The 14,987-nt window shown below is 41.8% G+C and overlaps 1 protein-coding gene across 2 annotated transcripts; it reads right to left on the bottom strand.

Moving 5' to 3' along the window:
* Window positions 1-7,280: 7,280 nt before the first annotated feature.
* CDCA4 (cell division cycle associated 4) lies at window positions 7,281-14,987 on the bottom strand. Of its 2 annotated transcripts, none has more exons than XM_086462543.1 (3): window positions 14,948-14,987; window positions 11,143-11,223; window positions 7,281-8,853 (listed from the first exon to the last, which is right to left on the bottom strand). In XM_086462543.1, exons 2-3 carry the CDS (start codon window positions 11,179-11,181, stop codon window positions 8,098-8,100), a joined length of 795 nt encoding a protein of 264 aa, XP_086318669.1. In that variant the 5' UTR covers window positions 11,182-11,223; window positions 14,948-14,987; the 3' UTR covers window positions 7,281-8,097. The 2 variants fall into 2 exon arrangements, with proteins under 2 accessions (XP_086318669.1, XP_086318668.1); XM_086462542.1 differs by lacking the exon at window positions 14,948-14,987 and adding an exon at window positions 8,996-9,273 and having other exon boundaries at window positions 11,143-11,157.

The raw sequence follows: 14,987 nt of genomic DNA, 5'->3' as shown, positions 1-14,987 counted from the left end.
AGATTTCAAAACCCGACATTCAAGTGTTTGTGCAGATTGATTTTGAGCCTTTGTCGAACCCCACCGTGGGTTACCTGATGACTCCCCAAAAAGCTGCTCAGCTCTCTGGGATGGGTTTAGAGTCATCCATAGGACAGTGAAAACACAAGAACGAAGCACGTTTACACAGACAGGTTCTTCCTACATCAAATATGAGGGCAGGCCAAATTCACACACAGATTATATGTTGGTCTAATAAACACAACAGAAACAGTTATCTGGTGGAGATAAACCACAACTTTGATGAAAGATGAGTTGCTTTTTGTGATTATTCAGATAGAGAAACCAATGGTTTTCTGAAACCCCTCAGGCCCAACAGACTTTAACCCCTGTGTCTCCTGACGGGCGTTTGTGGAGGGGCAGGAGCACACAGGGCCTGTGACCGAGGGAAGGGCCAAAGGGCAGGGAGGCACAGAAAGCCCAAGCTGACCCCCGCAGGATCCACGGCTGGAGGCAAGGGGACCATCTCTCCAGGCCACCTCTCTCCTGCAGCGTACTGCCACCGATTTCTGGGCCACAGCTGTGCTCTGACCTCGCTGCCGGGGGTCATGGAGCACAGAAGGGGAGCGAGTGCTGCCGCAAGAAGCATTAATGAATCCTTTTTGACGTGCTGCTGGGGCTGTGTCAGAGAGGAGGATGCCTCCCTGAACGGCTAAGGGGTGACAACCCCTACCCCCACAGTCCATCTGCTGCACCAAGTATAAGCAGGGAACCAGGGGCAGCGCTAAGGGGGAGGAGTGGACCAAATATCCCCCCCGTACCCCTTCCCTTCCCACCACACACTGTGGCTTAAGTGGAAGAGTAAGTCTAAGATGTTCAGGATTCTTCTGTCTGCTCAAGTCAACCAGGGACAACCAGGAGTATCGCAGCAGGACCGACCTGTGCCATATGCTGGGGATTAGCTCCAAGGAACAGATACAGGATAGGTGTACAAAGGTAGCTGGTGCAGAAGGGACAATCTGGAAGTATGTCTAACGCAGCATACAAAGGACTAATTTAACCAGCAGCACCATCCAAACGTTTTAATAACTTGAGCAAAAAATAGGTTTTCTAGGCTTGACCCCTGTTGGACAACACTGTATGTTCTCCGGGCAACTCCGTAGCACTCGTGGACAATTCATTCCTCTCTACAGCTACAGCGAGCTAATGCAATGCCTGAGCCACCCTGCCTTTCTCCTCCCATTCAGCAGAGCTCTCAGAGGGACGCCAACACCCGTCACTCCGCTTTCCCCACTGTTTTTTAAGTTGTTAACCTAACGTGGTCAGCTGTTCTGTAACCGATTTTTGTTTTGTTTCATAGAAAAGGGTGCGCGTGCCTTCTACAACAGGTGTTTCTAGAAAGGTCAGTTCTGTTTCATACATGCTCTGACAAGACCTACGGAAAAAAATTAACATGGAGTTGTTTAAATACATGCATCAGAACTTTGGATTTATGGCCCAACATTTGGAGAAGTTAATAGAAAATACACAAAATACATAGATTATTTGCAAAGGTTTTTGTCCCTTTTTTGCTTGTGTCAACAGTGGGATTCATATGAAGAGAACTGGAGCCTAGGTCAGCTTAGTGATGTTTATGTCCTGTGCAACTCACATCTTAGGCTAGAGGAGCTGAGCTAGTCTCACAGGCTTAAGAATTCAGAGGTCTGAGCTCACTTATCAGGTCTTTCTTGATGAAAACTTTCTTTAAAAGGCCCTTACTTTCTCAAATGAGGCCATGTTCTAGGAATCTTTAATGCTCTGCCACTTTGCCTTAAACTAACCTCGAGGCAAACAGAGGACTTAACAATATGATTTTTTTATGACTTAAACGTGGCCTTTCAGTATGACTGCACTCATTGCAGCAAGCCAGGATACCAGTCTTGTGAGCAGCATTTTTGCTTTTGCAGCAAATTTCACATGAACCAGGAAAAACCCCAACCCCAAAACCAGTCAAGCTCTCTATATAACTCATCTGAAGGGATGACTGGAGGTCTGCTACTTCTACCTACCTTTGTACCAGGCATCTATTCAAAAACACTGTTCCAGGAACACAGGAACTAACAAAGACTGCTTTCCTATGGATTTATGTCTGTGATTAATTGCCTCTGTGTCTAAGGTACAAGCTCTAATTGAAGCTGGTCTCATGCCTGGAAACTCATAAATGTCTCTGCCTTATCTGCATTACTGGATATCAGTACAGAATGCAGTTTTCTTCTGATCTCTCTTTCACCTCCACATTTAAAAGAAAATATTCCAAAAATGTAGTGACTGTGAGGTCTGCCAGATTTGGTTGAAATTAATTAGGTATTCTGAAGCCGAATGACACCACGATCACGTATGCCATACTTCCGTATGAAAGCGAGAAAGGGTAGTGCCTACTGCACTACAGCCTGGTCAGTTTTACCACCTCCTTTTGATGGCAAAGCCTCTGTGAACTACCAACTAATCCTACACTTACTCAAGTTAAAAAAAAAAAAAAGCCATGACTCAAGATGGTAATTTTTTAAAAAAACCCCACATTGTTGAGTATTTGTCAGAGTACTAAAGAAGCCATTGTTCTATTTTGTCAAAAGAACCACCATTTACACGAAAAAGCACTTGCTCCCAATACCTTTCAAACAGAGCAGAGACAGTAAAGCAAATCATGTTACTAGGCTTCAATTAAAACAAATAACCATATAAAATTTTATCTTAAAACTTCAGTCAGCTCACTGGACAAAGAAAAATCCCAACACCCTGTACTTTCCATACCTACCATTTCTCTCAGTAATGACCTCAAACACAGAAAAGTGAATTTGTTGCAAGTGCTGTTTTCTCCTTTCGGTGTTTCGTTTTGGGTTTTTTTTGTTTGTTTTTTTGTTGTTTTTTTTTTTTAGCAACGTACCTGCTTTTCCCCTTAGAAGTCCCGTTTTGGAAGCTTGCACAACCCGAGGTTGAAGTTACATTAAATTTTCTTGATCTCCAAAACTTGTCTGTAATTGGCACATGAAAAATATGATATACTGTTCCTTTGTTGTAGCACTTGACCGTTGCAGTACGTACTTCCCACATGCTCCTAGGGGACTTCCAAATTCAGCAGACATGTGGATACAATTTCTTTTTAATTCTGTTTTTGCAAGAAGTCATGTAATCACCTGTATCTTCAATTATTCTTCCCTAAAAAGTTGACAGTTGAAATTACTGCACGTTTTCCCTGTAATGGAAAGTTGCCTCTAGCTTTGTATTTTCCTGTTGATGTGTTGGTCGCACATCAACATTTTACCACAATAATTCTTCAGGTCATAAAACACTCATTTGGGAAGAATCTTGGTTAAGGCAAAGGAGTAATTGTTTTTAAAACAAAGCTACCATACAAACCTATGAAAATCATGTCAGGTAAGGAAATTTTAGTATTTTTCATGGGCTTAAAAAAAAAGTCGACTACTACAGACATCTGAAGTAAATCTCTTTCCTAACAACTTGAATTATTCAGCAGGTTTTCATCTCTCTGTGGAACTTCCTTGAAAAAACAGGAAAATTTTTCTTAACTGTCAACTTTGCAAGAGACACCAAAAGCAGCTTAGACAATCCTTGAGAAAGCTTGTAGTTGAACGAGCCAAATTGACAAAAATATGTATTTTTCTAAGATGTGTATTTCATTTCTTTGGAACTTGATGGTTTTGTACCTTTAGTATTAGTCACATAGTGTGAAATCACACTCATTTAAGAGTTTGTGAGCAATCAAAATTTGTCATCAGTCATGTTTTTTTTGCATAAGGGACTATACATCCTAGGCACGAGGCATAGGCATACTTTCACTTTGAACAGAAGTCACTTTTGAAAGCATTTTTATTGGTCTTGTCCTAGATGTCAGCAAATAAATGGATTTTTTTCACCCTAGCTTTTGACAGAGCTTGTTTAGTTATATGGGAATATGGAGTAAGTTGGAGAACTGTAGAGCAGTCACACTCAAATCAATATCCTGAGGCACAAGACATCTGTAATGGTCTGATAATTGCAATGTAAAACTATACTATCAGTCAATTTACAATAATGCTTTTTAAAATGCCTGCTAAAGCAGCCCAGGCATACCCGAGACTTCAAAACCAGCCTAAGGACAGCTTTGGGAACAGGCAATTCCTGGTGAGTGTGAGGACTCACGTGTGAATCCCTGAACTGCTCAAGGCTGAAACCCCTCACTGCTCGCGCCTCTGAGGCTGTCTGGGAAGGTGCTTTTCATCCAAAGAAACGATTCCCTCTTCCTTTACCAAATTTGTCCTTTAAGCAAATATGGCTACCTTCACAGAGACAGGCAACGTATTTCGCTCGATCAACTCACAGCGCTGCGCAAGAGAGAGCGGATTAAAGAAACCTGAACACCCAACGAGCAGGGAAGCGATCAGCAGGCAGGCGCTCACGCGCACAAGCCATTGTTAGCGCGACCTGGACCCTCGCGCTTGTTGCCTTTGCTCAATGCCCCAGCTGCAGAAGCTCCATGAATTCTGGATTTTCCGGCAAAGGAGAAGGAGAAATAAAACCGCAGGCACAGAGGCAGAAGGGGACAGATACTCAAGGTTACCTGAGAAGGAAGCAGATCTGATGTTAGCTATTTGCTTGAACGTACTTCTGTGCAAGTCTGCCACTGAGTTAGGTCATTCAGACCAACAGCCTCGTCTCAGACATGGTGCTGACTGTCATGTGTCACGAATCTTTTCCCTAGAAGCACATAAAAGAAAAAAGCCTGCTAGAAGTGGTAGCAAAATCTGACAGAAGCCTTTCCTAATTTAACAGGTTAAATTATTTCCCATCTATATGTAGAAATCAAGAAAATCACCATCAGCAACTACCATCTCTTGCCATTTGTGGTAACAATTCACCAAATAAGTAATTTAAAAGTCACCATCTTACAGGCACCTCATCATTTCTGATGTCTCTCAGTGTCTTATAGGAATACACAGAGGGGAAATACAGTCTATCAACCTTTAAGTGATGCATATTTAACTCATATAGCCTCTTTGGGCTAGCAAAGAAATGACAATACATGTTAGAAAAGAAAGGGTTTTTTGTTTGGGTTTGTTTGTTTTAAAACAGGAGAAGTGAAGCTACCCAGCATGAGCAGCTGAATCAGACTGAGACACCCCAACAAAGCAGTAGGGAGACAAGCTGATTTTACACTGACTGGTCCTTGCAAAGTCAGACCGGTTCTAGGCACACGCCAGCTCGGTTCAGTGACTGTGCAAGTTTCAGCAATACAGACTCTTATAAACCTGCTGAAGACTTGGGCCAAGATACCAGGCATGTAAAAGCACATAGATTTGGCATAAGTTTTAAGAACATCATAAAACAGGATATATATTTCTGTTTAAATGCTTAACTACATAGACGCATACATACCTAAATCCTTTCCCGTTAAGCCACGTAGTCTCTACAAATTGCTCTAAGTAGGCGCTGCTTCCTCAACAGCGGAGTGCACCCAGCTAGATGCTTCGTACAGCGAGATACAGGTACGCAGTTATACACACACACATGCATGTGACATACACAGTTTAAGAGTTATGAGCAAATTGTACTAATTCCCACCTGTAACATGGAGACTGGTGCACACTAAGGAGGCAGGGGAGAGCACCTTTTTAAATATCTTAATGTGCAATTGCTCATTTAATGAAAATGGGGGCGGGGGGGCAGAGGGGACCCACAGTTGTTCAGATCTGTCGGTTTTCAACCAGCAGTTGGTTGGAGAGCCGTTTTGGGGAACTTGCCCAGAGGGACAGAACGTATTTTGTTATTCAACTCTATGCTCATGTTCCTTTTATAAAACTTCCAAACTGCCTGGCTTTCTGCTTTACCCCAAGGCATCTGCTGTCCGACTCAGTGGACCTATTTACACACAGAAATATCTGGATTTATAATTTTGAAGCAATCTCTAATACTACAACAAACACTGCCAAATAAAACAGACTGTTAGTTCACTGTGAGATATGACAGTTCACACCAATACTTGTATCCTCCTGAAGCAGGATGTACTACTGCAACACCCTTCAGTTACAAGTGGTATCTCTATGGATTAAGACATGTAGTAGCGGCTTGTTTGTTTGGTCCAGCTATATCATATGAGCTGAACTTGCAAGTGTCTATATGGTATTTCATCCTTTAATCTGAAGTTAATAATCAAGCTTTAATTGAGGAAGCAATGCTTAACTACTGCAGCAACCACAGACTATATCATACCAAGTTTAATACAAGAAGCATTCGCAAATTCACTAATGACTCGCACCAACTGCATGGTTTCATGCGCCCAAGCTAACATGCATTCAACTATCGAGTTTGAAAAATTTCACAAAGTGATAGCATTTTGGCCAAAACCAGATGCTTCTAAAGCAACTGTGGAAACTGTAAGCTCAGTGGCGTCCTTTTGTGGAGGTGACACTGGAACGTCCTTTTGTGGAGGTGACACTGGAATGTCCTTACCACCACCCTGCCCCCACCCTCCCCTTTTTAGGGGTTTGAGAATTGGAAAAGGATAGTGTGCAGTAGGTACAGTCGCTTGTGGGAAGGCAGGGTCTGTCAGACGCAGAAAGGTAACTCTCTTCACGTTCAGCAACTTGCTTGGTTCGGGTCTACAGAAAACTCAGTTACTGGCAGATGTCTTCCCCCAGCACAACCAGTGTTAGCATGTTCTAGAAACCAATCCATCTTTTCCACCTTCTCTATTTCCCTGCTAGTTTGGGGCTTTTCCCCCCTACCAGCTTGTGAAGGTAAACATCTGTCATTTTACCACAAAATCATACACTGTACCTGACCTATCCCTCTCCCTCAAAAACGTCGCATAGGAATAAGCTTAATTATATACACTCTAAAATGAATGTGAGTACTTGAAGAAAAGAACACCATCCAATGTTGCATTATCTTTTGTTATTAAAAAAGCCAAGAGGAAACCCTTGGTAAGAGTGGAGCATATTAATTATGACATCGTGACATACCAGTAGAGATTTAAAGGCCGCTAGTAACACTTTTTGTAGTAATTAGTGCAAGATAGTTATCCCATATAAACAAATATTTGATGGTAGACTTCAGTGATAAACAATTCACTTGATGACATTTACATATAAATACATATAAATAAAAACCTACATAATGTAGTTAAAAAAAAATATGGTCTCAAATGAATTAAATGTAATTGTATCTAGCTGGATCAAAGCTCTTCCTCTAATGACGCTATACGGGGCATGAAAGTGTAATTGTACAATTCTCAACTTAGTAAAGTACTACTCTATAAAACAGAATCATGAAAACAGCTCTTACATTTTAATGTAAAGTATAAAATTGTATATTTACATTTACATACACTTTGCTGAACTACATTGGGTAGCTCACAGTAAAAAACCATCCCTTTTTGAAAATCTTTCAAAAAATACATCAACTGCAGATATAATCAAAAGTTACTAAGTTAGCAGCTGACATAACATCTGTAGTAAAAATATATTTTAGGAAAATACCTGGAAAAATCTAAACACCAATAAACACTTTTAAACTATTTTTGAAGTAAAAATTGTAGCAAAACCCAGAATAAGCTAGCTAGGATAACAGGAACTATTGCATACTGCTCTTTAAGAGCCATGTAGCGACTTAGAACAGAAGCAGCAGAAGTGGTAGGAGTTTTGTGGTGTAACAAAGTGGAAATCGGAGGAAAATAGGAAACCAGTTATCCAACCTCTCTCTATGTTTATTACCATTTTTACTGGGAGAAGTATAAGAAAGATTAGATAATCCCTCTCAATGAGTATATCCTCCATCCAAGGCTAGAACAAATTTGGTAAAAGGAACCCAATTTCAAGAGCCTTGGACCCCAAACTTAGAAACATTTACCGTATGTACTTACAGTTCAATGGACAATAAATTGGATTATTACACTACAAGTTGCAGGTTAACTTTAAGAGTTAACACTCTTTTGCAATATGAAGTGCTTTTTAATATATATATCTATATAATATATAGATATTTGTAAAATACACGTGCAGATTTGATAGAACAAACTGTGGAAATAGCTTTCTCGAGTCTTTTCTTCCTATTAACAGATCTTTATCTCCTACATGAGGAGTTTCAGGATTCAACAAGGATTTCTACAATATGATCGAGCTCATTAAGATCAGATTTACAATTAGAGTTAGAAGCTGTAGTTGTTGGAGAAGAAAACGTTTCAAGCCCATCACAGTGTCCCATTTTTGTGTTGCTCATCATGCCTGTTAACATAGTATCAAGATCATAGTAGGAATTGTCAACTTCTGAAAACAGATCTTCAACAGAATTAGGACTTTTATTCTCCAGTGTCTCAAATATTTGATCTAGTGATTTTTGAAAATTTCCTTTATTTTCCTGTGGATTCTCCATTTCCCACACATTGCTCTGCAGGTTTCTTGGAGCTTGCACTGAAGAGGCTGTTGACATAGTTTCTGAACTATCTTGTGCCTGGTTACCCTCAAAGTCTTTATTGAAAGTACTATAGCCTGGAACAGGCTTTCCCTCAGCTTGTTCCCTAGATGAACGACAGAGGATATCTGTTGAAACAAGACGATCCAGGGATGCCTGCCCTGTACTCTGTGTATTTATCATCTGCCAAGTCCCATCTTGAGTCATTTCCTCTTGGATCTGCCGTACCGTGTTGGCTATAAGTACCGAACGACAAAGGTTAGGTTCAACCAGCATATGACACAGCTGAAGTTTAACCAAGGACATGTCTAAAAGTGACTGCCGCTGAAGATTATAGGAAGGAATAGCTTTAATACCAGCCAGAGTTCCTTCAATATCTTCTTCACCATCAAAACATTTTCTCTTTAATCCTCGCACAAACATTGTGTCCTGTTAAAGAAAAATAAAATAAAAAATTCTTGTACAATGTAAACAGCTCAAGAGGGAGGTGAAAAAAAAAAAGACTAAAAAACAAAACAGAAAACTTTAAACAGAAAATTCTTTTAAGATAGAAACAGCAGAATTGTCATACCAGGTTATAGAATGGCCAGTGTGGTACAACAAGGGTCAGGAACATACGGACTGGGTCCCAAAGACGGCACTCGGGAACCAGGGGTGAGCAGGTCCACAAGTCATGGCATCGGAGAGAGGCAGGGGCTCCCAGCTCCTGGCTCCCATTAAGTTCCACACTTGATGGAAGTCAGGAGCCGCTGCTTCGCACAGAAGCAAACATCTCAACGGCTGTATTTCACCTATTGGAGAGGCAGTTTCTCCTCGCTCCTCCCGAGTTTCTACTGGCATGCTTAACCTCTAATTTTGGAAATAAAAATACAACCTGGCACACCATCTTTAAAAGATTTGACCCCTCCAGAACATCAACATACCTAACAGTAACATGAAAAAAATAACACAAGCAGCTTATGGAAAGGTTAGCTTATTTCGGCTACAGGGAGAGCAAGATCTAGATTTGTTCCATATAACTTGAGACATTCAACTCAGGTGCCTAAAGCAGTCCTTCCGGTTCCCTTACTCAGGTGAGTAAATTAACTATGTAATTCCAACACGAATTGCGCAAGTTCAGCGAGGACAGGCACAGTCACCCTCTGCATGAGCTTCTGTACTTATTACCCCAGTTGACTAAGAAAGCAAAATTCCTGTATTCCTATCTTAGGTTCACCAGCTAAAAATAAGCAGGGTGGATGCAGGCTTCTCATTATTTACATCTAAAAATCACTTGCTGAATTTTCCAAGGTATGACTTTCAAGCACTAGCCTGCAGATCTGCTTCTGAATTGCACTAATTTTGACAACAGTGCAGCTCATCTCTTGAAACACAAAGTAACTTTTTGGGTTTTTAAATGCAGAAGATCTCACTTCTTTTAGTCTTATAAAAATTAGGCTGCAAATGAAAGGTAGTACCTGATCTTTACATTTATGCACCTTTGTTACGTCCCTTCTAAGTCTTCCATCCTTAGAATTCCTGTGTGCCAAATATTTGCATGTTTTTTTTAATGCAGTGACCCCAAACACAACGAAGGTTTTCAACTAAAAGCTGATAAAACCAAAATACTATTGCAGCGCCTTCCTGTATCATTTTCCCTTACCCTTGGTAAGCCCTAACCCCTGCCTTGCTCTTCTGGTTGCTACAGTATGTTTCACAAATTTTCAGAGAGCTCTCACAGCTTTTTCAGAGTCATTAAAAAATCCACCAAACTGCAAAACATTGCTCCTTTCAAAATGCATTACATACTTATCTACTCTGAAAACCTGGGGATAGCACAGTAGCTAGATAAACATTTGGTCTGGCTCTGTACCACAGTTCTTACGTTGCTGTATATATCCATGAAATAACCTTTTTTTTGGATTTGCCAACTCTTAAAGATTTTCACGGAAGCTACAAAACTCTTTAGAAATCACAATATGCAGGAACTACAATACAGAATATATGAACTTGCTATTATGGTCATTTTTCATAGACTTCTTAAGAGCTATCCATGGATTACCAATATATTAAATGCTTTGGAAGTTTCTTTTAAAGTTTTCTCCTGTAACCTAACATATTTCCATTATTCCCATTAAATACAACCCAGTTTTTGCTTGATAGTGCCCTTTCCAGGTTTTTAGATAGTCTTGCAAACTTCCTGTTGGAGCATATCCCATTTAATATTTCCTAAAAAGTTGTATGTACAGTAATTTCTAAACACATGACCCCCATGTAAAACTTGATCTCTAGAGACATCTTTTGGGACTACTAATCAACCATGTATGATTATGTCATCAAACATTAAACGCTCCATGCAGAGTCTGAAGCTTCTTGTATTTCAACTTATATTCTTGTTAAGAATAACTAAAACTTCAATTGAATGTTAACCTGGTTTCCATACAGCTACTATTTGGCATTTAAATGCCTTCTAAGGCACACCAACAGAAGAACAGAACACAGCAGAAAACCTGAAAACCTCAATAACAACAACATCACACACAGGTGGGTGCATAGAAGCAGAGGAAAAATGTTTATGTATTCTTACAGGTAAACCTTTCAGAGCATTCACTGGATTTTTTTCTATACACTTACTTCCAATTAGTATCTTACATCATGAAAACAGTTTTGTCATTCTGTTCCTGAGGCTGCACAAAATACCAGATTATGGTTTCATTTAAGAAGCAAAAAATTACATACCAGTAATTGTGTTTGATGTAGTCCTTCTTCTTCTCCCATGCTACTGAGCAAGAGTCCATACAGTAAAAGTTAAAGCACCACCTACCAAATACCGGGAAGCAAGATGTCAGGCAAATCCAGGAGATGCAGAACAAAATAGTTTCCCACTTCAGAAACTTATACACCTCTATTATTTTGTCAATTGCTTCAGTATCTCTAGCCTCACAAAGCTGAACACTACTATTAAACCAAATTTACAGCTAGAGCATAAAGGTGACTTGCCCAACAGTACACCCAAAATCTGCGGCAGGAGAAGGAAACTGCCAGTTTGTCCAAGTCCCAGGCTACGACCCTGACCTTCGACCAGCCTCTCCCTTATCCCTACGCCTTTGCCATGTAAAGAGCAAACAAAATCTTCAGTGATCATCTGAAAAATTTAAACACACAAAAGCATACTGAAAGCAAGTCTTCATTACTTTTATCACAAAACTATATACAGTTTTCACCTTTGCTGTACAAAACCACGTATGTCTCCAACATCTAGATAAAAAAAGCAAGCATGCACAGATACAGAACTGAAACATAGCGAAACCGGGGAGAATTTTCCTTTACCAGCACAGAAACGTTATGACTAAGATTTACTTTGCAAGATGACAATAATGAAAGTAATGACAGTAACTAGATTCGTCTAACTATAAAAGCTGAGTTTTTAAAACACATTTAAGGCAAAATAAGATTTGATATACCATATACAACAACTAAACAACACAAGCAACAATTCCTTTAATTACTGAAACTGAAAAGAACGTTCTGTTTCAACAGGCTACAAAAACTTACACGATAAAATATGAGAACAATTCAGATACTTTTCCAGACATGTCTGTACAGTACAAGACAGTTCAGTGTCTGCAACTGAAGTACATACCTAGAAAATAAACAACTAAAGAGGATGCATATGGACATCTATTTTTGTTTTCTGTTGTGGCTCATAATAAACAGTTTTTGAAGAGTGTTTGCTCTCAAAATTGAGGGGGAAGGAGATGGTTGACAAAGGACTTGAGGGGTGGGGGAACAGAAAACATTTTTCTCAAGAAGCCATCCACATCAAAAAAAAACACCTTAAACACTCTCAAGCCAAAATCTTTTGACTTGATCCCAAAATATTCAGACTAAAATGCTGTTGTATCATAGAATTTGTATTTCAACCACTTCATAGTCTCATTCTATTTTACAGACTGAGCTCACAGCAACATTCAAGGGTCACGAGGCCTCTGAACTACAGGTCTAGTGAGACACCATACTATCAAGTTAATAAAGTATTTCTAATTTCTGTCAAACACCTTATGATGCTATAAAAGTTCAGAAATTTCGCTCCCCAGGCATATTTTCAAAACATTCTATAAACAAAGACCAATCTCTTTGAGAGCCTGTATACAGTAACTATTTGAATCCCCAAATTCCTACTTTAGTTTAGGGTAGGTGACAAGGGCATAAACTTTGTTTAAAAAACCCAACCACTACAGGTAAAGATGATGCAGTCACAATAAAAATAAATTAAAATATCTTCTGTTGCTATTTGGTATATCTGACAATTTTAGAGGAAGCGGCTTTGGCCGTTTGCCTCCCAAAACAGCAGACTGATACAGGAGGGGACCATTGATGGGAATACATGAGTTCTTGGTAAAAGAGCCATTATCACGTCCACAAACTGAAAGACACAGGGGATGTTGCCAGACCAGTCCAGTTTGTAATCTATTAACATTCTAAAGAAGGAAGCAGTTTCCCCATGCAATACAATAACGCATAAGACCTGCTGCATGGGATTCCAGGTTCTTCCCTAGAGTAATAAACAAACCACGTGGAATTCTGTTAGTATAAACTTAAAACAGTATGCCCATCACAGCAATTATTTCTTCAGATTCTATTACCTGGCACACAAGTGTTGCTCAGAACCTGATTTCTCAGTAAAAAAATACTAACTTCATAGCCATTATCAGATGCTATTAAAACCTTGCAAATAAATGACCTCCCCCAGACTTCTCTGCACTACCTCCAACAAGCACTCAAGAGAATGCTAAATTTCAAACCTAATTAATTAAAATGTAAGTATGTTTCTCTATTGATTTACATATTAACATACTCAAAAAGGCATTAGCCATTGTGTAAAACCTCTTGGTACATGACAGCAAGATTGCCGGTGCTTTAGAGTCAAGGTGTTCAAAATCCCCCGATAATTTCAAGCAGCATCTGCCTCTGTCCAAGAGGCAACATCTAGACTAGTTATATCACCTCCCTTCTTCCACCACTATCAGAGTGTCAAGAGCCCAAACTTTGGCTGTTAAACTTAACCACTGTTTGAAACAGCTGTACAAAAAAAAAAAAAAAAAGCTGCCAGAGAGACAACAGCTATCTGCAGTAGGAAAAAAGACGGTTTGGGAGTTCTGAGGTTTTTGTTTGATTGTTTTTGATAGTAGCATAGGGAGCACAGTATTATGTAATTCATTAACAGTTTGGCTTTTGGGACTGAGAAATTCCCGGTCTGCTTTACAAATAAGGTGCTTGAAATTTGATCCAATTCTTACTACAGCATCAACTTAAACATTCCAGATTCACACTCAAGTCAGATTCATGTAGTAATATGCTGCCAAGTACTTAAGGGGAAAAGTCGCTTCATAAGAGTTGGGGTAACAGAGAAGATAGGAAATTTTAGCACTATCCATCTTTAGGAGAAAGCAGACAAGAACTACCTAGACCAGTTCTGGAAGTTCACTTAAGCAGGATGGTTTTTCTTTTTGTACAGCCATTAAGTATAGTGACGATGGTTAGCATGGCAAGGTAAGAAGGTATTGAATCCTCCCCGCTCCAAAACTGGCCTTTATAACAACTGTGGGAAGAAATCAAAGCTATGTGTAATGGTGAAATGAAGATGGAAAGCCAGGTACTCCTCTTCAGGAGTGTGTGCATGTGGTGGTGTTGAGTTATAAGGTGGGCTGCAGACACAGCAGAGGGCTGGTAGGACCAGAAACGTCCCTGTTCAGATCGGCACAAAGGCACCTACTATAAAACACTGGGGTTTGGTCCACACCCCGGGTGCAGGGTGCTGGTAGGCGCCCCTCCAGCACACGAGGGCTTTAGGAAGGGGCAGGCTGGGAAGCTGGGGTGGCACGCCCAGGGCAGGGGCGACGGCAGGAGGAGCAGAAAGCTCGTGGAAACGCAGACGGCGGAGGCTTGAGGGCCGGGGCGGCTGAGAGAGGGGGAGCAGGCCCGCCGGAGCCGGCGAGGAGGCGTGACCGGCGGGCGCGGCCAGGGCGGGGAGTGAGCCCCAGCGCAGGCAGGCAGGGGAGGGAGTGCGGCGGGGGCCGAGGCGGGGTTGAGCCGCGATGCGTGCGCTTGGGGAGCCGGGGGAGGTCCCCAGGCACGGCACGCCGGCGGTGGGAGGGCAGCGGCGCCGCGGCGTGCTGCGGCGCCGGATGGGTGCCCGGGGGTGGCGACGCCGGCGATGAGGGTGCGCGGCTGGGGAAGGGACCGAACGGAGGAAGGGGGCGGCCGGCGCCGGCTGGGAAACGGGCTCCCTTCGCCCGCCCGCCCCGGTCCCCCTCACTGCTCCAGCGGCGTGCGCGTGGCGGCGAACGGCCCCGCGCGGCGGTTACTCATCGTCCCGCGCTCCAGCAAACGGCCCGCCGCCATTTTGAATCGGCTCCCTCCTCCGCGGGCTCCGCCGGTACCGGCTCCCCGCCCGCGCCCGCCCCACGCGGAGCCACGGGGGAGGCGGGCAGGCCCGGGGGCCTCGTGCCGCCCGCGACCCAGCCCAGCCCGCCCTACTCACCACCTCGCTGCTGCTGTCGCCGCCGCCTGCCAGCATAGGA

Source organism: Leptosomus discolor, chromosome 3 (assembly GCF_034619465.1).
Source record: "Leptosomus discolor isolate bLepDis1 chromosome 3, bLepDis1.hap2, whole genome shotgun sequence".
Lineage (NCBI taxonomy): Eukaryota > Metazoa > Chordata > Aves > Leptosomiformes > Leptosomidae > Leptosomus > Leptosomus discolor.
This window is presented reverse-complemented; position numbering and strand designations above follow the sequence as displayed.